The following is a 22,574-nucleotide window of genomic DNA, read 5'->3' as shown; positions in this document are numbered from 1 at the left end:
TACCGAAAGAACCAAGAAGATGAATCCCTGCAGTCACGAAAGCTTTAAATTGAAATTTAACATCGGAGAGCTTTACCCGTCCCCGCAAATGCGAAGCCTTGCCTAGACGCAAGTTATAAGTACATTGTGGGTTTTTTGTCAAGCGGCAAAAAAACAAAACATCGAAAACCCTACACCGCTGTAAATGTGCAAAGAGACACTCTCTTCAATTGAGCAGTTGCTTGGGGGTACTGATGCGCCACAGGGCGGTAGTGCAGCAAATGATAAGCTGAGTTGTCTGCATGGATTTTGAAGCATTAGATCACCTATAATGGAACGGGTGTTCTCCCTGCACCGCTAGATAAAGTAAAACAAATATAATGGATGAATGTGACCCCTGCAGCCGCAAGAGGTGCTACATTCACCGCTGCTATAAATCAATTGATTCTTCTTCTTGGTTCTTTCGGTAAAGTCACGTAGAATGGAAATAATAAAATGATAAAAATAAAACATAATACAATAATTCTCACGACGTTTCGGCCACAATGCAAGCAGCCGTCCTCAGGTGAAGAACAGGTCTGTCGATAAGACAGAGTCTGAAATCGAAATTCAATTGATTCTTGAATCAAATTGTGAACTTAGTTGGTAACGTTAAAAAATGTCGGCTCTTTATCAAGCCACTGCTGGATGAAGGTCAATCCGCACCCCCCCCTCGCCCCCCCCCCCCCCCACAGCTTTCAGTTGTGGGGGTTGGTTGACCATACTCTACCATTCTTGATTTGACTCTAGCAGGCTGGCCACCGTGGGTTCGTGAAGTGGGATTGTCTCCAGGACGAGTTCAGTTATCGCATGCCTAACATGCAGTCGCATGGAAATTAAACCCGTGTTGTGTTGGAGATGTAGCGCATTTATAGCACTGCCAATTTCTCGAAACAGAGCCACCAGCTTTACCCGACGAAAATATATTGTTGACTCTAAACATTCGATGCCCAGATCGTTAAAGCATTTTCCAATTGAATGTGTGCACCGTGTTGGTTTTGGCCAAGAGAGGAGCTGAGCAATGGCGCTCCAGATTGCCTGCCAGCCACTTAGCCCACGCTGCCAAGTCAATCGGGCTTGCTTCGAGCCTATTTCGGTTTTCCAATGCAAGTGATGTGCTGAGTTGTTGGCATCGTGCACACACGTGACTCTTTTTAAAAATATAACAAGTTTTGTTTCGTGTCTGGTCGCGGTCTGGTCACCAGTAATGTCACCGAAAGAAACCACGTGATCGTTTGGATTTGCACTCAAATGTCTTTAAAATTCCAGTTCTGATGGAGGAAAAAAAAGATAGCGTTGTGACTCTCATATGAGGAATATTTACTCTCAAATATAGAATGGGTGTGACAGCGCTGCTGTTTATTGTGTTGACCAGAGGTCACTTGAATAGATGTCGAATGTGGTGCTGTGATGCCCGTTCATGTGGGCCGTTCTCTAACACGAAACGTTGCACTGCTCTGCGGGAGGTCCGAACGTATACTTGATCTCATGACACGAGGCTGATAGCACAATCAGCATACAACTGGGGGGAAATAAAATCAGACGTATTTGAAAAACATGTTTTTTCTTTCTCCAAATTGTATTCCCATTGTGCTAAGAGGAGCATGTCATGAAAGGAAGAATCCATCCAGAACTTTGCGGTGTCAGAGAATTGCCAACGGAAGGAGATATCTTAGAACTACTTCTGAAATCTCAAGGGACCTTTTCGTCCAACTATTAGGGGGTGTTCGTCTTGCACATGTGTTCTCGCTGCAGAGAAATGTTCATCACGCACTGATCATATTTAATACTCGAAGTTGGAATTTTGCCAAAATAAGGGAGGGGGGGAAATGAAAGTATTACGATGGGGTTTTTGAGTGCAGTCATTGGTTACCAGGCTCACTCACACCACGTACTCCACTTGAGACCCCAGTTTTTATCACGGGCGGCCAATGTGGACTCAACATTGCCAGATCTCAGTGATGTCACCTCAGTGCTCTGGCCTTCGAGTCAAGCAGTCACCTCCAATGCATGCAATCTTAGCCAAGCTTATGGACCAACAACATGTACGGCCGCAAAAACCAATACCCATTTCCGTTATTAGCTTTCGTTTTGTTTTTATTCACAACACACTTGGGAGCCTTATAATTCATTTTCAAGAACACAACGCATTTATGAGACCAGTCATCGGGAATATGTTTTGGAGATTATTTTATTGTAGGACAGCGCATCCACGCACACACATTGATTCCTCACAACGCATGCAAATCTCTAAATTCTATCACGTCCAGGGCATCGTCTCAAAGGAGAGATGACATTTGTTTTTTTTGTCACATACCCCCCTAGAGCCTCAGTTTCATCAATCTGATATTAAAGATGCACTTTATTACGTAAATATTTTACACGGATCATGTTTCTTTACTCGGGAATTAGGCAAAAGGCAAATCCCTCAGGGCAAGAAATGTTGTTAGCATTTTTTTTTGTTTAGTGGAGGTCGTAATGAATCAATTAGGATTCTTCAGGTTCTTGATGATTGTCCGTGCATGCCGGAGCTCAGCTGGAATTTCACCCCATCGTGATTAGCTTGACCCCATTGCGGTGAGAGTTTTCCTCTTTCTTTCCCAGCGCATGGATTGGTTAGACTCGAGGGTACACGTAGGGCTCAACAGGGGGGGGGGGGGCACGTTTATAATTCGGAGCGAGCGTTGGAGTGAGAGGTTAAAGTGAATGAGTCAAGGGTTAGAGTTAGTGACTGTCATACTTGCCACATAACCATATTTTTTGGAGGGTGGTGGGGTGGGGGAGATGGACAAATGCTAACAGAATGGGACAATTGGGGTAGACTACCAACACTTGGCAGGGATTTTTGGCAAAAGCTGCTCACTATTACTTAACTCGGTTGGTCATCTGGCATATGGTGCCTATCTTGCACAATTTGCTGTGGCAATTTATGGGTTTTTATTTTTTGGACAGTTTAAAAGGCATTGTACAAGAACAACTGACTTTTGTGATGTACGACGTGGAATTATTTTTCCGTCTCCAATTTCAAGATTACGGTACTTTAGCTTTACAATGAGGCACTGTGATTGAAACGAATTCACAGAATAACCACTGTGGCCCGAAGCGATTCATCGCTGAGTGAAGTGATCCATGGATGAAAATGTATTCTGACCAGTGGCGGCTCCTGCAAAATCTCTCAGGGGGGGCAAATGTCTGGATGATTGATAAGGTCCACCCATGCAATGAATAAATTAACAGCTTAAGCATGTAAAGGCAACTTCACTTCTTTAATATTAATGAAAAATAAAGTGACTCTTACAATACATCTTGTTTGTTTATATACTCACTATTAAAACAAACCACTCAAGTTTATTTTATTAAAGATTCCACTAGGTGGCGATAAATTATATTGTTGGATGAAACGTGCTTACGTATGATGACGTTAGCACGTATGATGACGTAAGCACGTTAGTGCATGCCCTCCCGGAAGCCATAGAGAATGCATTGCAGCGCCCCCGTTCGAAAAAAAACATCTTTGAATGTAAGTCTATGGGGCCACTCGGTGCGATTCTCAGCCGGAGGGAAATCGCCCAAAAAGAGGCGGTACTCCACAGAACGTGACATGACGCTGATTGGACTATATCCAGAGGCTGACAGTGACGGCTAGCGTGACTCTTTGGTTGAATGACATTGGTGGTGCGTCGCCCAATCGCCCTAATGAAGAAACCGCCCCTGATTCTGACGCTCAAGGTACATCCGTCATAAGGATAATGCAGGCGATATTGAATTCGTGAAAAATGTTGTACTGTGTTTACCAGGTTCACGTGACCCTTACAGCCACTGGATATGCTACGTAGATTCTTGAATCGATTCCACAAGAGCAGGGTGGATTGATCAGCAATAGTTACAGGCATATTATGTTTCCTTTGTACACCGAATTTCTGTTCATATTTAAATGTTTCTTTCATTTCTTTCAAACCCATGTTGATTAGTTTAATCCAGCATTAATGCATTTTAAATTAGACACGCTTATGCTGCCAAAGTAGTTACGTTTCAAAACCAACTTTAAGGTAAGTGTAGAGTAGTTCCATTCTCTGGAAGGTGTTTTGGGGTGGGTGGGTGGTGGTGGTGGGCAGGTTTGGCTGTCAGCCTGAATTCTCACTTCGGGGCAAAATAACAAAACCACCTGCAGTAACAAAAACTGTATATTCAGCTTAAACAATGCTTTGGGGAAAAAAACAAATTTGGCGCTAATTATTAATACAACAAACTGAAGTCACTTCCTGAAATCCTAGATCAAGAAAGGGGGGCAGTGTACCTATCTCTCCTCCGGCATAGGCTGGATTTTCCCCCCGTAATTATTGCGATCCCAATGGAGTTTGCCTCATTACTGCTTGAAGTGGTTCCACTTACCAGCACTTAAGGTCACGCCATTACGTGAGGCAATATAGAGAGGGCTTTATTTTTTTGTTGAGATACACACGCCGTGAAATAAAGACACAAAACATTTCGTAAAAACTTAGAAAAATAGTGGGGGCTGGCATTTTTTTTGGCCTTGGGAGCATGAACTTGAATTGTTTATGCTGGCTAAATACAACAGGTGACGTCAGGGTTTTTCAAACTCCAGTGCTCGCAAGCCACCACCACGCTACATCGTCCCACGTTTACCAATTTACTCCCCATTCAAGTACAAAATTAGCTCGTTCCACACCGTGAAGCTATCGCCGCTCTCCGCATCACGTTCAAGTTCAAGTTCATTTATTAGGTATAGCACTGTGAGCCATTCGGCTCTTGAATCGGGTGCAACCGCAACAAACAAAAAACATGAACAAAAAACATCTTAAAGTGAATATGTGACTAAGTGCAAACAGAAAATCCAAGAAAAGACAGCAAAATATTGCAGAAAAAAATCACCGTACACCAACGCTGTGTGCAAAAATCCCAGTGGGATGCAAGTCAAACAACCAACAACAACCACAAGACAACTTAGATTAAGGCCATCAGTCTAACTCTGTACTACAACAAACAAACATGGCTAAACCAATACACTTTTCGAAATCACCAAAATAAAGCCATGAAAGCAATGAAACAGTAATCATAGGAACTGTGACAGAATTTTCACAATAAATGCCATAAACAACATGTACTACCAAAACCCTGCAGCCATAGCTGGCTGCATGAGTCACTCCACACCAACAGCAGGAGCATCAATCGGAGTATTAGAATTTTTCAATGCACCTTTAAGATCAGCACACTAAATCAAAACACAGGTCACACTTTGCAGCGGGCCAGGGCAGCACCGTCGACGGTTGCGGACGTCGCGCACTCCACCGCAGTTGCTGCGTTCCCTTCTTTCCTCGCGTGCCGATCGAGCAGCCAAGAAGACGGAGAGGGGGGCCACGCAGGAGGTGGGACCACGCGGCCGACGGAACGCCATCCGGCCCCCGGCCCGCGAGTACGCCGTCGAGACGCTGGTGGTGGCGGCGAGGGACGTGGTGGAAGAACACGGCACTGAGGGCAGCACCAAGCTGCTGCTCACCGTCATGAGCATGGTGTGTCTCGCGGCGGTGGCGGCGGCGTGTGTGTGTCTGTGTGGCCGTAGTGCGGCGGTTAGCGCCACGCTGCGCCATGAACCCGGCTACCCGAGTTCGATTCCCGCTCACGGCCAACACCCAGTGATGATGATCTGAATCGGTCCTGGGCCCTCCCCTAGGTCGACTCAGCCTCAAATGAGTACCTGGTGCGGTGTGTAAACATCGCCACTGGGGGAGACAAAGGCGGTCGGGCGTGGTGCTGGCCACCCACCCCCTAGTGTGCCGTTCCAGCCTTCATAGGTGCTCACGAACAGCACTTGCCCCTGCAGTCTGTTAAGGCTATACAGGGGATCTTTGTGTAGCACAGTAGGGGCCTCCACAGGTGGTGCATCAGCCAGTCATTTTAGTCAGTCGACCTGTGGCACGTGGGTCTGACCCCGTGTCCTCAACGTGCACGTAGCCTGGCACAAGCGCCATGGTGACGTCACCGCCACTTAGTGGCGAATGGCAGTTGATGTTCTAACAACACGTGCCCCAACAGTCTATTGAGGCTATATGGGGTATTTTTGTATATTTTTTTTGTTTGCATTCGTGCAGCGATTTGCGCGCTGCGCTTCGCGCTCACAGTCAACGCCAAGTGACGATTGTTTAAACCGGTCCTGGGCCTCCCCTAGGTCAACTCAGCCTCAAAATGAGTGCCTGTGTGTGGTGTGTAAATATTGCTATTCGGGATACAAAGGCAGCCAGGCGTGGTACTGGCCACCCACCCCCTCGTGTGCCGTTCCAGCCTTCATAGGTGCTCGCTAACAGCGCTCGCCCCACAAGTCTGTTGAGGCTATAGGTGGAGCAATCTTTGTCGTCTTTGTTTTTGCACCACGTAACCCTGTGTGGACGTTGCTCATTTGGCAGCTGTGATGTGATTTTAAAGGTAGAGGTAAAGGTGCAGCCCTGAAATTGCTTGTTCACGCCACTGTTGGTGAAAGGGCCTTGGCTAGAGAGAGTTCTAGAAATCGTTTAGAGAGGCTATTTTAGCTTGGTGTCCTTCCCCCGCACCTCCGATTAGCATGGTTGGCTGCATACGGTACATACATGTTGGACTACTCTTCCACACCCTGTCAGATGTCATGAAATAGTTTGGTATTCCCATACCTTATCCCACCGCACACGTGCCCTGCCGATCGACCAATTGTGGTGCGGACTCATTAATACTCCCAACTTTCAGGGGCTTTAAAAAAAATACATCAATGAAGTGAAAGATTGCACGATCCCTCAAACTCTGTCTGATCTGCGCTGATGTGTGCGTACACGTGCGCGTACATGTGTACTTCTGGCGATGGCTTGTAAAACAAAAATAAGTTTTAAAAAAATACAATTTCTTTTTGTTGGCAGAAACATTGTAAGGATTTATCTGGCTTAAAAAAATATCACTCTTGATGGGTTTGTTTTTATTTATTTTATTTTCGAGCAGGATCTAAAGGGACTGCGAATATTTACGTCCCATGTGCCTCCCTCCGAATCTCCCGATTGGATAAACCCGACAGAATTTTCTGAAAACACTTTGATGGCATGCCTGGTCGTTACGAATGAGCAGATTGTCTGAGATTTCCCACTGCGTCCAAATGGACCCATTTAAAGAGGAATAGTTAGCGATAGACCCGTAGGGCTGAATTGGTGGGGGTGGGGGGAGTTAGCCCACCCTCTCCATTCTGAAGGTTCAGCTCCCCTTCAAAATTATTTAGAGTCGAGTCAACAACTCTTGCTACAATATTTAACACCAGTGATGTTTTTTCCCCCTGATATACATAGGGGATGGGAGTGAGGACAGAATGTGCAATAGTCCAAAGCAGACGATTTTGTTTCTGATTCTGTTAAGCATTTAGCATCGGTTTAAAGTTTGTTTAACAGTGACTATCCTCCCCCCTCCATCAGAGTTTGTGTATGCCCCTCCACCATATTAACGAGGTGATGCTGCAGGGTTGCTTCGTAAAACATCTATTACGCTGCGATCCGAGGCTAAATCCTTTGCTCACGATTCACCACGCGAGTGGAAATTGGAATCCGAAACAGCCTTGGGCTTCCCCTCCCACCCCCCCTCCATAAGTAGAATCTCGTCTGGTGCGCTGTGTCAATGTCAGCGCAACACTGTCAGCACACACACTGGGGAGGAGACAAATGTGGCCAGGTGTTATACCCAGAGGCAGGTGCACTGCCAGCCTTAATTAGCGCTCACGATTTCCTGTAAATGTACGAGGACACAAGTGCCCCTGTATAGCTTCATAGATTTTTGGGGCAAAGTGCTGTTGGCAAGAACCCGGGCACGCACGGTGCACAGAGGTGGTGCGGCGTGGTCTGCACCGTTCGCCGCTTCATTTGCCTCTGCAATGCGGATGTTTGCACGCCACACCAGAAGTGTATAAATCCATCCGCCGGGCAGCAGATAAAACTCCTTTCTTGAGAAACTGCGTTTTGAGTTTAGTTTGTTTTCCTTCCTCCGCACATCCAATTAGTACAGGATGGTGTGGAAGAAGTTCAACATACATACAAGGCTGAGTCGTCCTAGGGGAGGCCCAGGACCTGTTTCTATCTCACTGGCCACTGATGTTAGCCGTGGCTGGGAATCGAACTCAAGGTTGCCGGGTTCTGATTGCATTGTGCTCACCACGGCGCAATTGCTCCGCACCAGGGCACATATGTGAATGGAGACATACGCATTCATTGCATTGAGTGTTTTGCAACATGTAGAGGTGAGCTCATGCTTGCGTTGTTGTTGTTTCCTTTCAGGTGTACAACATCTTCCAGCACTCTAGCCTGGCCATCCCTATCCACGTGCGCCTGGCCCGACTGGTCCTGCTTCATGAGCACCCGGTAAAGATGATAATCAAGCCACTCATCACGAAAGTCTCGCATTCTCTTGGCTCTAGCGCCTTTAACAAACCAAAATTGCCATTGTCGCAGTACAACATAAATGTTGATTGTAATACTGCTACCATTCACGACACCATCTCATGCTCCCTCCTAAATGGCGTTCTGTCTCTGTGCCACGGTTTGTGTAATATTGTTGAATTGCCACGAGTGGCAGCTTAAAGCTGTGCGTGTTTTGGCACTGTGTATTTAGAAAGTTATGTTCGCTATTAACAATAGGATTAGTCAGTTTTGAAATGCAATATGTTTTATAACAAGCTCTAATGCTTTCGGCTAACATCAAGATGCCAATCCATACGCATTAAATTTCCTGTCACTATTTGTGCCTGACTGTGTGGCTCTCATCAGATCGTGGATACCTAATCATGAAAGAGTATTATGGGCTAAAAATATGAAATGCACGGAGAGAACGTCTTGCTAATCCCCTGAATCCCAGCCAAACCAAACAGTTGCTTTGCCATTACTCGAAATAAGGAATATATAGATAGATGCATAATCACGCCTTCATGGTTTGAAGCTTTATTAAATACATTAGGTCACCCTTTTGGCTGTGGTGGCCAGTTCTCTGCCAGCCGAGAAGGGCTCTTCAAATAGAGCAGTATTCTCCGGGCCAGTTCACCTAAGGCATTCGTGATATTTTCCAGTAGCGTCCCTTGGCTCCCCTTAGTGGGTACAAATCACTCTATCCTCAGCTTAATGTTGCACACTCGAAATGAAGGACGTGGGCAGGTGCTCCAAATCGAGGGCAAACACATTTATTGTGGTTAATCTGTAAGATGCAACAGCACGTGTGTCACACACAGCAATTCTTCAACCGAGTCGCCATTAACCACGTGACTGGTGTACAAGTGGATTGATATTCAATAACCAGCCACCTACAGGCCCAACTCAGTCATCACATGCTGCTGTACACACGTGCATTGATGCACTGCACAGCACATCAAGACTTTCACAGAACCACACTTTACTCCCCTCTTGCCGCACAAGGAAATAATTAAAAGAGTGGTCCATTCCTAATGTGCCACGTTAATTACTGACCGAATATGTTTTCCCGGCTGCTGGTAGACTTTAGTAGACGCGTGACTAAGTCACCAAAGCCAGAGTGAAAGGTATACTGGATGTGGTGAGTCCAGGGTGCGAAAATATTTTCCATGTGACCGAACACTTGTAGGCCCAGCTAAAATTAAGCCCTGAATCTACTCCTGAATTTCCAGTTTCAAGTGACATTTGCGGGGGGCTGAATATAATCATTTGGCTGTAGAAAGAGTAATTTCTTCAGGACTACTGTGTTTTTTTGGGAACAGTTTTCTCAGAAAATTGGTACGATGAGGCCCACTGCTGGAACATGAAACATTGTCTCCACATTCTATTCATTCAATGAAACCACCTGTGCAGTTAAGCAAACCACGCAGTTAAGTAAACCGTGGATCATCTCCTGAGATGCCCTGCAGCACCACAATACTCTTCTCAGTATTTGGCAATGCCAACACCGGAAGCAGTGGCCTGTGCAGAATTACGGAAAAATACGAGAGAGGTTGGACAGGAGACACGACGAAGAAAAAGAAGACAGCCCTGGAGTTATTTGCTCATGGCACTGCCTGGAGAATGGCCTCCGTTAGTAGGAGCCCCTCCAGTGGCATTTTAGACCTACTCTCCTGCCTGTAGGGGTCACCGAGAAATACACATTGTCAAAGAAGAGGGGAATTTGAGGCCATCGCCATTTTTGAAACAGGTTTTTACGAAAAAAAGACTCCAGTATACCGAACCAAATAGTTAAAATCGTAATTTAAGTGATTTTCAACTCTTTGTCAATCTCCCGCTGGATGAAGACCTACTCTATGTCATGTTAGTCATGGGTGGTTGTTTTGTCCATACTTCACCGTGCTGGTCAATGTGGGTTGGTGAAGGGAGGGCCCAGAATCAGTTCAGATACCACCCACTACTGACATCAGTCATGGCCAGAAATGTAACTCTGAATATATTTGAACATAATTAAGTGAAGCAGTTTTGGGCGGTGACAGATTGATAGCCAAGGGATGGGATGCATCTGAGGGGAGATGGAGTGTTGAAATCAGCCCGTGTACGGGTGCTCGGTGGATTATTATATTGTGGGATCATGAGAGATGGTGAGATGGCTTGAGGAGGCCTTTGTCCAGTAGTGGATTGATCATGGCTACTGCTGATAAAAAAATATAATCTACGTTGGAGTGTGCTTCTCATTTATTGTGCCACTCTCGGCACTTGCTGGAGTGGCAATTCTTTGAAAGTGTCTAGCAAAGTCTGGGCTTACCTCCACGTATGAGAAAGAGGGCTTTAACACTTAAAGTAACAAGCTAATACCTACTATAATCACCCAGGAATGTCTATCCTTAACGCTCGTGACGTCACTCCACATCGACCAGCCCCCCTCATTAATAATCATGAACAGGTGACGTCCTCCACATGGACCCCCCCCCCCTAATTAATAATCATGAGCAGGCGACGTCACTCTACATCGAACAGCCCCCCTTATTAATAATCCTTATAAGGTGGCGTCCTCCAAATAGACACCCCCCTCATTTATAATAATTAGCGGGTGACGTCACTCAACATGGGGGGGGGCGAGGCGCCTCCTCCCCCCTCCTCGGCGTCAACTCACAACCCTCACTACAAAGGCAGAACCCTCACGTCACGCGGTCTCCGTAGCGCTGTTGAGACATCAAAGTAAAAAGGGCGTCATGATGAACAAGGGATTATAACCTTAAAATGAAATAGGTCTGTGTCACCGCGCCCTTACAAACTGCACACGAATTGATGCAATATCACGTCGCGGTCTGCTTTTCGCTTGCAAGTTTCACATTTACTGCAATACACCCGTCCTTGGACGGGCAAAAGGCTAATAGCAATACTGGGATCGTTACGATAAGTTATGATAATGGGTGTCTTTTGCTGATTACTCTTTCTGTAGAAATTCCAAGTAAAACAGCTTGAATTGATTGGGGCTGCCAGCTGCATTTGAATAATCTTGGACCTTTGGCATTCCATGCTAATGAACGTTAATTATCTTGGATGTAATTGATTTAATTACTGATTTTTCTTCCGTACTTTCTCATGTCTTAATCATACATTCTCAACTGCAAAAATTACAATCAGAAGTACAAGTACATTTGACGAATATTCATTAACTAGTCTTTGGTAAGGGCGCGGTGACACCGACCTATTTCATTTAAAGGTTATAATCCCTTGTTCATCACGACGTCCTTTTTACTTCGATGTCTCAACAGCGTGACGGAGATCGCGTGACGTGAGGGTTCTGCCTTTGTAGTGACGGTTGTGAGTTGACGCCGAGGAGGGGGGAGGAGGCGTCTCGCCCTGCCCCCCCATGTTGAGTGACGTCACCTGCTCATGATTATTAATGAGAGGGGAGGGTGCTCCATGTTGAGTGACGTCACCTGCTCATGATTATTAATGAGAGGGGAGGGTGCTCCATGTGGAGTGACGTCACCTGCTCATGATTATTAATGAGGGGGGCTGTTTGATGTGGAGTGACGTCACTTGCACATGATTATTAGTGAGGGGGGGGGAGTACTCCATATTGAGTGACGTCACCCGCTCATGATTATTAATCAGGGGTGGGGGAGGGTGTCCATTTGGAGGACGTCGCCTGCTCATGAATATTAATGAGGGGGGCTGGTCGATGTGGAGTGACGTCACGAGCGTTAAGGACAGACATTCCTGGGTGATTATAGTAGGTATACTGAGGATATACTTTGTTTTTGCACGTTGCAGTGCATGTTAATGCCCACGTGGAATTACGTAGTTTATGATGTAAGTACAACAAATAACAGCCAAAACAGCGTCAGAGAAAATTAATCGGCCGTTACAAGTGGACTCCCCCCCCCCCCCTCCCCAATAAAATCAAGTCAATCCACCGGCTCGGCATTGATCTGGCCAGCCAGTGTAAGGTCACTCAGATACATTGTTTTGCGTGGACTTATCGGATAGCAATTGGGGAAGCCGCACTTCGATGTGCTGGCCATCGCTAACAATAACTGGCAAGCCAATTCTAGATTTTAAGCTTTCGTGACTGCAAGGATTCATACTCTTAGGTTTTTTTCGGTAAAGTCACGTAGGTAAAAAATACAATTAAAAGTTAATAAAAGTAATAAAAGACCAGCCCTTAAATACATTTTCCTCACTTGATGCAGTAATTTTAGCTGTGACGGTCCCACCTGATGACGGAGACTTGTGTTGCCTCCGAAACGTCGTGATTTTTTATTTTATTTTATTTCCATTATTACTTGTATTAACTTTTAATTTTATTTTTTACCTACGTGACTTTACCGAAAAAACCTAAGAGTATGGCAAGCCAATGCCTGAACTGACCCTGGTTCCCCCCGTACCCCCCGTCACCAACCCACGTGACCAACGTGGTGAAATACGTTCAGAACGGTCCTCCCGACCGACAGCAGTTGATTGTCAATGGGCTGTTCAATTAATTATTATTAAGAATAAAGTAATTCAGTCAAAGAGTGTTTGCCAAGGCAGACCAGGAGAAATGAATTAGTGACCTTCAGTGGTAGAGCACATCAACTTCAGTGGAGTCGTGAGAGGCAGTGCCCTTTATTTACCCAAGAAAGTCCCACCGAATGTCCACACTCCTGCAGGCGGATATTTTGACCAATTCCGTGAATTTAAGTAAAAAACAATGTTGGCATGTTAGAGGAAAGCCGGAGTACCCGGAGAAAGTAGATTAATATGATTGGCTATAACTCAAAGCTGATACACACGTGGTTTAAAGAATCCGTTGCTCTGCTGTCATTTCATTGCCACCTAGCAGCCCAAACACAAAACACCTGATAAGTCAAAGCCAGATTCCTATCCAAATAATAACTCAACTCAAACCTGCTCAGCTTACGAGATCTCATGAGATCAGTCACGCTCAGCATGATTTCGCCATGATCTAACACACTCACATTGTGTGTAATCTTGGTTTAAAGAGCCAGCTTCATGCAATATGCAGTAATATAATACATTCATATTTCTAACATAAATGCTCACATACTCTATATTTTATTAAATAGAGTTTGAATTGTAATAATTTAACACGTTATAATGGCAGTGGTGGTGATGTTGGTATCAAGCAGCTAATCAAATGCAAATAATACTGGTAGGGACCTCCTGGTTACACCAGCCTACAGGGGATTATTGTGTCCGTCGTGCAGGGAGGGGCTGGGTGGGGAAGGAGGGGCTGGGTGGGGAGGAGAGGGTGGGGAGGGGCTGGGTGGGGAGGGGAGGGAGGGGAGGGGCTGGGTGGGGGAGGGGTGGAGCTGGGTGGGGAGGTTCTGGTCACCCCGTGGTGCCCTTATAAAACTCAACGTTTAACCTACTCACGCCGGCTTGTGCCCGCCCTCACAGTCGGGCATATTTGCGGAATACACCACGCCGCCGTTGACCCTGGCCATTGACCAAACAACCCAACGTTCCTACCAGCTCCCTCCGCAGGAATTTGTTTTTTTTAAATCTGTATTCCTGCAACTTAAGGGGGGGGGGGGGTTACACAACCAATATCAGTCAGAATTGCTCGGTATTTCAGCAAGCAGTCTGCCATGCGCCGTAAGCCAAAGTCACACGACTGTGGGTACGTTTAGAACCCGGATATGATCCACACCGTGGTAGACCTTGTGTTGAAAGTGAATTAAGTGAATGCTTCCAGAATCTTTCCCTTTTCATCATCGTTCTCACATTTGCACGTCATGATTCTCTCCGCATATTTTCGAATATTAGTTTAAACATTGAGTTGTGCTCGAATGCAGTGTTTGTCAAAAAAAGTTGAAAAAGAAAATAAATCAGCCTTCACATTTGTCAGCAGAGCAGCAGAGCCATGTTTTTTTTTTGCAAAATGGTGTTTTTCAAAACTTGGCTTACACGTAATAAAAAAAACCCAACACGTTCCAACTCTATTCACTCAGACTCCCGATTTTCCAAAGCACTCGACAGTCAGCCACGCTGTTTGGATACTTGAGGGTTTCATTGTGCCGATTAATTGCCGACTGTTTATGAAATTCGCCGTCCCCGTGCCTGCAGCGGGGTTCTGCCGTGGTGTCTTCTTTCGTGTGACTGACGTAGATCCAGAGCAACAACGGCAATTTCACCTTCAGGGTTCTTTCGGTAAAGTCACGTAGAAGGGAAATAATAAAATAATAAAAATAAAACATATTAAAATAATTCTCACGACGTTTCGGCCACAACACAAGCAGCCGTCCTCAGGTGAAGACCAGGTCTGTCGGGGAGACGCTGTGGTGAAGACCAGGTCTGTCGGGGAGACAGCGTCTCAGGTGAAGACCAGGTCTGTCGGGGAGACAGCGTCTCAGGTGAAGACCAGGTCTGTCTCCCCGACAGACCTGGTCTTCACCTGAGGACGGCTGCTTGCGTTGTGGCCGAAACGTCGTGAGAATTATTTTAATATGTTTTATTTTTATTATTTTATTATTTCCCTTCTACGTGACTTTACCGAAAGAACCATTAAGATGAATCCCTGCAGTCACGAAAGCTTTAAATCGAAATGCAATTTCACCTTCAGGTGCCGTGGTGTAATGATGGCAATGATGGTGAGCACACTCGACTTGCAATCCAGAGGCTGTCTGTTCGACTCAAACTTCCCGGCGCGGCAGTTGAAAGGATGGTGCAAGCTTTATCACCCCCCCCCCCCCCCATGTGTCTGTCCACCCAGGAGTATAAATGGGTACAGCACAATTCATCGATTGGGAGATCAGGTGTGGTGGGATAAAGCGTGGGTACCCCCTGGAGGGTGCTCTCTAGAGTGAGCTCTCTCTTGGAAGCTCTTCTACCGACAGTGGAATGAGGATCAGGGCTGCACCGTTTTGCCCTTCCCTTGTCTGTAGGAGAGTTTGTACGTGGGCCACCATGGAGAAAGGACTCTGCAGAGCTTTTGCCGCTGGCAGAACAGCGAGATGGGCCAAGGCGCGTCGTCCCAGGCTCCCCCCTTTGACGCCGCCATCTTCGTGACCAGGTACGTCACCGCACACAAGTTTGACGCACGCATGTACTTCACTCTTTCGTAGTTGAAGTGCTCCGAGGTCATTTGATTCACAAGCTGGACGCTTTTGAGCTTAAGACCCGGCCTGAGTGTCGAGTACCGCATTGTGGAAAGTCAACAGTGGTTATTCGATGAGAGACAGACACTTCCCCACCATAGGAAGGTGGAATTTCCACCACTTGACCAAAAGCCCAAAACAGAGATGAGAACCAACCTCGCGCTCGCTCGACGAGGATGATACTTTGACATGAACTTCACGCATTGTCGTATGATGATTTTTCTTTTTGAAAGATCTTTCAAACAATTTTTTGGTCCTCTAATGTGCTGATAGTACATGTTATTTAAATAAAGCGCTCTTGTCAAAATTTGGTCATTTTTCACATACGTCTTCTTGGTTCTTTCGGTAAAGTCACGTAGAAGGGAAATAATAAAATAATAAAAATAAAACATAATAAAATACTTCTCACGACGTTTCGGCCACAACGCAAGCAGCCGTCCTCAAGTCACGAAAGCTTTGATTCGAAATTTTCACATACGCTTTAGCAGCACAACTCTTGCCTGCATTGTGACATGGCCACACACGTAATACTCTATGAAAAGCACGCCCAACTTGTTTGGCTAAAGTGTACTTGTAAAAAAATGGCTGGAAAGCGATGCTTTCCAGAATTGTGAGAAGTGTTTCGGGACTGTGGGTGCAGGGGAGAAGTGTGTTACGATCAATCGACATTCAGGAATTGCCCACCCATGTGGCTACAAGCCTTGATTAAAGGGGGTTAGGAAGGAGAGGGCATGCCAGGTACAACCCCTCAGCTGTTCTTTGAAGACTGCATTCCACATTTTGTTTCGAGATTGACGGAAACTGATCACGTGTATTAAACTCACGTTTGAACAAAAGTAATACCTGTGGTTTCATCATCAACAGCCATGTTCAATCTATTGCTGGATGAAGACTTCCCCAATCCGATGGTTTCACTATCTTATATGAATGAACGCATTTACTGTTTTCATGCTTCTTTAGATTGAAAAATGTGAGCATGACACCGATTTCACTTCTACAAACAATAGTGTTGTCTTTCTTATGCGCTTCACACGTGTCGGATTGGTGATACATTGACAGTTTGAGAAAGTTCGATTTAAAGCTTTAGTGACTGCAGGGATTCATCTTATTGGTTCTTTCGGTAAAGTCACGTAGAAGGGAAATAATAAAAAAACGAAGAACAGGTCTTTCCGACAGACCTGTTCTTCACCTGAGGACGGCTGCTTGCATTGTGGCCTAAACGTCGTGAGAATGATTTTATTATGTTTATTTGTATTGTTTTATTATTTCCCTTCTACGTGACTTTACCGAAAAAACCAAGAAGTTTGAGAAATATTAACTGAAATGCAGTTTCCTGGATTTTACACTGCTCATGTGGATTGACAGTGTATAGGCGGCGTTTAATTGTGTTCAACAATGTTATCTTCCCTGTGGACTCGCAGACAATGGTTTGATCTTTCTCTATTATGAAACACATCTTTGTTTTTTTTTACTTTACGATGAACATCGCACATCACTATCCATTGGTGTCACAAATCCCAGATCAGTAATCAAAGGTTTTTAACAATTGGGGTTGTGCCATTTTATAAACCTTAATTTTGATAGGCATCAGATTCTGCCAAGAGGGAAAATTTGACTTATGCTGTTACTGGCTTACATCCCGGAAATTAACAATTGCAACATTACACACAAATCTGTCACATCCTCGAGCCAAGTTCACTTTAAAACGTGCAGCACCCATGTGCTTTTGGCCTGTGGCCCCATTGAGACACATAAAACAGTACGTGTTTTGTCAATGCCCAGCAGTTTTTAGGACCGCTTAAATAACTTGAAACTCACGCATCCCAACGTGGATTCCCAAGGCTTCAGCCAGATTAGTTGCAGTCCGGTTGTGCGTGCTCCACTGTGCAACGGCAACTGAATGGGTGGACAAACGGATTAATTAATAGAGTCGCCAAATGAACGTCTCGCTGGATTCGATTTCACCCTTTTTGTTGAGTCGCCAATCACTTATCCGCGGACGTCGTTGTGTTGGGCCTCTGCAAGCACTTTGTGGGCTGAAGCCGCATGTGATCGAATCGAGCGCCTAATCCCACATTTATTCCGGCAACGTTGGCCTCACGCGCCCTTTTGTGTTCTGCCCTTTTGAAGCGGTGGGCTTTCTCCCCAGATTCTAATGGGCGCAGAGTGCTGACCTCCGAAAAAAATTGCTTGAGCTATGAACGGAGCTCGCCTGCTCTCACGACACCAGCAACGAACTGCAAAATGACCGCACATGTGCTTAATTGACTTGTGCAACGGTTTTTTTTTAATAATCGTTGAACCATCCAACTTGTTACATTTAAAAGAAATTAGGCCGTGCGAACACAATGTTTCAGCCAGATTTACAACTGAGTGGTACTTCTCTGGCATTGACACATGATTTAGCACATGTTGGATATAATATCTATTACCTTTTAAAGTTTTGAGTGATTTGGGAGAAACAGGAACTACATTTGAATGCACAGGGCTTTATTTTCATCTACATTTAAGTTGAAGAAACACTGCACACTTAAAGGTAGATTTTGTCGTCAGAGATGTGAAAAGAGAGACCAAGCAGGAAGAGATATCATCTTGGTACAGACTTGTAGATCAGGGTGCTGTGTAAGCAATCCACAGAAGATTCTGGGTCGTTTATAATTTATAACAGGTTATAAAAGTGGGAGGACATGTGATTCGTTTTGGCCTCAGTGCTTACGGCCACAACCCATATTACTCTGGTTTCACACAATAAAAGTCATCTTCGGTTTAGTTGTTTGCAATGAGGAATATTCTTTAAATAGTGACAGTAAAAAACAAGAAGATGCATCATTCTGTCATTGCATTAAATATTTATTTTCAACAAGGGTCGACATGCTAGCATGAAGTGGTTTTCAATTACAAGGTGCACTCTTATGGAATGAGAGGTTTTGGGCACGGAAACATTGGGATGAATGTTAAAAGATAATTATCATCCTGTAATAATGATAGTTATCAATGTATGGCCTAAAAACACTGATTTCGCTTGGGGACAATTTCATGTTACCTCTAAAAGCCTTTTCGTTGCACTGGTGGTGGGTGGTCACTGATTGTCAAGCTGATATTGCGGATACACCCCTCTTGCTCTTGGTTAAATGGTGACGCACGGTCTGCAGTGGTCAGTTTGTGTGCGGCAGAGGCATTACATTCTAATTTCACCAAGTTAACAATTCATATCAATTAACTTTCCCTTCTAGATTTGAGGCTTTCGTGACTGCAAGGAATCATCTTCTTAGGTTTTTTCGGTAAAGTCACGTAGAAAGTAAAATAAAATAAAAACAAAAATCACGACGTTTCGGAGGCAACACAAGTCTCCGTCATCAGGTGAGACCGTCACAGCCAGATTAGCTGTATCAAGCTAATCTGGCTGTGACGGTCCCACCTGATGACGGAGACTTGTGTTGCCTCCGAAACGTCGTGATTTTTGTTTTTATTTTATTTTACTTTCTACGTGACTTTACCGAAAAAACCTAAGAAGATAACTTTCCCTTATTTTTCATGATAATCATTATTTAACGAGTGTAAAAATAATAGGCCGTTTTCGTGTGTGTGTGTGTGCATGCGTGCTGCACATGTGTACATTGTTCTTTAAAAGGTGATTTTAAAACGAAATTGCTTTCAAATTTAAAAATTTGACTCGAGTAAAAAAAAAGTGCTCTCTCAATGATGACAATTTTACTGTTTCCACAAATCGAATCAGGTCGTGCTGACGTGCTCCGTTCAGTTTCAGTATGAAAGTCAACGTGGCCCAAATGTGAAGCGTGCCGTATTGACCGCACTTTAAAATAAGTACCGTTTGTGAATAACGTGAAACAACAAAAGTGCCAATTTTCATCTTTGACAATTTGCGTTTTTTTTTGTTGCATCTAGGACAGATTTCTGCGTGCACACGGACGAACCTTGTGACACTGTCGGTAAGTCAGTCTTTAATATATGCCCACACACACTTATTCCTTGCTTGTTTTACTCATGGAGGTGACCGTTTACCTTTTAAAATATTTGAATTGAGAAACAAAGGAAACTATCAACGAATGCACATTTTTTTTAATTTTGTGGCATGTTAGCGAACTACGTTCTATACGCTCCCTTCAAGATCTGTCACAGGATGTAACTTTCTTTACAGTGCCAACTTAATTGGATCAAGTTAAAACACTGAAGCTTAAAGAACTGTACCACGTTATAACGGGTTTTTTTTCTTTCATGAAATGCATTAGAGTTTCACTTTGAAAAGGAAAATCAGTTGCAGATGTTGGGAATTTTGTTTCGGGACAAACAAGACTTTACTTTTTTTTCTCCCCCTCTCTGAAATACAAGCGTGCGCAGTTCGTTGATGATGAAAGCGCCGTTACTTATCCGAGTACCTTTGGCATTGAGTCACAGCCCTCGTGTGCCCATGGATAGTCCTGGTAGATTTGTTTCACGAGATTATCGCCGGGCACACGCGAATGGCCGCGCGTTCTGGGCTCACCTACAACGTAAACTCAACTCGACACACGTCGGATTTACCTTAGCATGGCCATGCGGTGGAATAGTCACACAAAAAAAAACGAACTTCTTTCACCTCACCCGCTGGAAATTAAACCACCCACTTAAGCGAGCTGATTTCCAACTGTAAAGCGATTACGAAAGCCATTCCGGCCGGTTACGTGGACACATTTTTGGAGGGTTTATTTTTTTGGGTGAGGGCTGTGGGGAGGGGGAGTTACCACTTTGTAAATTGTACTATTGCTATTTCAATTTTGAATTATTTCCAGCATATGCAAACAATTACAAACATTCCAGCCTGTCGATTATCGAGCCTGAAAAAAGGAGATGCGTCACAATGAAATGTACTCTAGGTGCATGACGTGTCTCCCTCGCAAGCCAAGGTACCAAAGGATTTAAACAAGTGGAGGTATGCGTAGAGTGGCCAGTCATTATTTCTGTTCCGTTGGGAATGTTACGCGACGAACATTTACCATGTGCTTGGCTGGGATGGTTGATTTTAAATAGTTTTCGTCGTAAAGAAAAACTTGGATTTTTGTATCATCTCATTCACTGTGTGCGCATATTCGCATGTTCGATGTTAGGCGCTTATCGCAACTAGCGGTTGATGAATGTTAAAAGAATGAGACGATGTTTCTTTTTTTTACATCTGTCATTTGGATTGAATGCAACAGTGTGGTTATTGTACGCTGGAGGAAGCATGGTCCTGCACATCTTTAAGTTATTCAACAGTTGGCAGCCAAAACATTTTGAATCGGGGCATGCAGGGGGGCTGGGCTGCTAAGGTGGAGACTCATTTGGCTGGTGAGCTTGCGGTGTGTGCTGGCTGGCGTGTAGGTTGGCTGGCTGGCGTGTAGGTTGGCTGGCTGGCGTGCTGGGGTGCTGGCTGGCTGGCGGGTAGGTTGGCTGGGTGGCGTGCTGGGGTGCTGGCTGGCTGGCGTGCTGGGGTGCTGGCTGGCTGGCCTGTAGGTTGGCTGGCTAGCGTGTAGGCTGGCTGGCTGGCGTGTAGGTTGGCTGGCTGGCGTGTAGGCTGGCTGGCTGGCTGGCGTGTAGGTTGGCTGGCTGGCGTGTAGGCTGGCTGGCGTGTAGGTTGGCTGGCTGGCGTGCTGGGGTGCTGGCTGGCTGGCGTGTAGGTTGGCTGGCTGGCGTGCTGGGGTGCTGGCTGGCTGGCGTGTAGGTTGGCTGGCTGGCGTGCTGGGGTGCTGGCTGGCTGGCGTGTAGGTTGGCTGGCTGGCGTGCTGGGGTGCTGGCTGGCTGGCGTGTAGGTTGGCTGGCTGGCGTGCTGGGGTGCTGGCTGGCGTGTAGGTTGGCTGGCTGGCGTGCTGGGGTGCTGGCTGGCTGGCGTGTAGGTTGGCTGGCTGGCGTGCTGGGGTGCTGGCTGGCTGGCTGGCGTGTAGGTTGGCTGGCTGGCGTGCTGGGGTGCTGGCTGGCTGGCGTGTAGGTTGGCTGGCTGGCGTGCTGGGGTGCTGGCTGGCTGGCGTGTAGGTTGGCTGGCTGGCGTGTAGGTTGGCTGGCTGGCGTGTAGGTTGGCTGGCTGGCGTGCTGGGGTGCTGGCTGGCTGGTGTGTAGGTTGGCTGGCTGGCGTGCTGGGGTGCTGGCTGGCTGGCGTGTAGGTTGGCTGGCTGGCGTGCTGGGGTGCTGGCTGGCTGGCGTGTAGGTTGGCTGGCTGGCGTGCTGGGGTGCTGGCTGGCTGGCGTGTAGGTTGGCTGGCTGGCGTGCTGGGGTGCTGGCTGGCTGGCGTGTAGGTTGGCTGGCTGGAGTGCTGGGGTGCTGGCTGGCTGGCGTGTAGGTTGGCTGGCTGGCGTGCTGTCTGGCTGGTGTGCTGGCTCTTGATAGAGAGATTCTTTCCAAGCCACCTGGCAAACAGCCACTTATTTGTCCAAACATTGACTCGAAAATGAACTCCTTTATCCTGGCTCGTGCCACTTCACAAGGGATGGGCACAATCGCTCGGCACAAACGAGCGCATGTTGTAACCAGCTGCAATGAGGATTGGCTTTAAATTCCGGTCTGTGAGATGGATGATTCTTATAGATCCCAAATCAGCTTAACATTGTACTATCTGTACTTTCGAGATAAACGAAACGGTATATTTTATTGTATATTAGAAAAAAACACGCTCACAATATGGAGGTAAAACATATTTGAGCTCACGTACATTGTTTACAGTTTGTTTCAGTTATTTAAATAGGCTTACGATGCACGCAACATCCCGTACAATAAAATACGAATATGTACAAATAAAAAAATCCTTGCTGTGGTGTCGAGATCAAAAGCTGTAAAGCTGAAAGCACTCAGTGGAACAACTGTGGAACCCAAATTTTCATCTCACATTTGTATTGTGTTCGTTGCACAGGGGCAATGAATGGGGAGAGGTGGATTTGTTGTTGGTGGTGGATGTTGTTGTTGTTGGTGGTGGATTTGTTGTTGGTGGATGTTGTTGTTGTCATTTTGCTTCTCCATTCTTGTACGTAAGAACCGTTATTGGAAAAGTTAAACTTTT

General features: G+C 45.7%; 1 protein-coding gene across 1 annotated transcript in view; it reads left to right on the top strand.

The window, feature by feature from the left end:
* The window catches only part of ADAMTS17 (ADAM metallopeptidase with thrombospondin type 1 motif 17), an 84,079-nt gene that overhangs the window by 12,821 nt on the left and 48,684 nt on the right, over positions 1–22,574 (top strand). Inside the window, exons 5-8 of the mRNA XM_078624017.1 lie at positions 5,374–5,549; positions 8,313–8,396; positions 15,338–15,465; positions 19,457–19,500. Of these exons, the coding sequence (XP_078480143.1) occupies positions 5,374–5,549; positions 8,313–8,396; positions 15,338–15,465; positions 19,457–19,500 (432 nt within the window). The remainder of the gene's footprint in view (positions 1–5,373; positions 5,550–8,312; positions 8,397–15,337; positions 15,466–19,456; positions 19,501–22,574) is intronic.

This window comes from Lampetra planeri, chromosome 3, assembly GCF_965212315.1.
Source record: "Lampetra planeri chromosome 3, kcLamPlan1.2.h2, whole genome shotgun sequence".
Classification (NCBI taxonomy): domain Eukaryota; kingdom Metazoa; phylum Chordata; class Hyperoartia; order Petromyzontiformes; family Petromyzontidae; genus Lampetra; species Lampetra planeri.
Note: the sequence above shows the minus strand (reverse complement) of the source record. Positions and strands in the feature narration are given on the sequence as shown.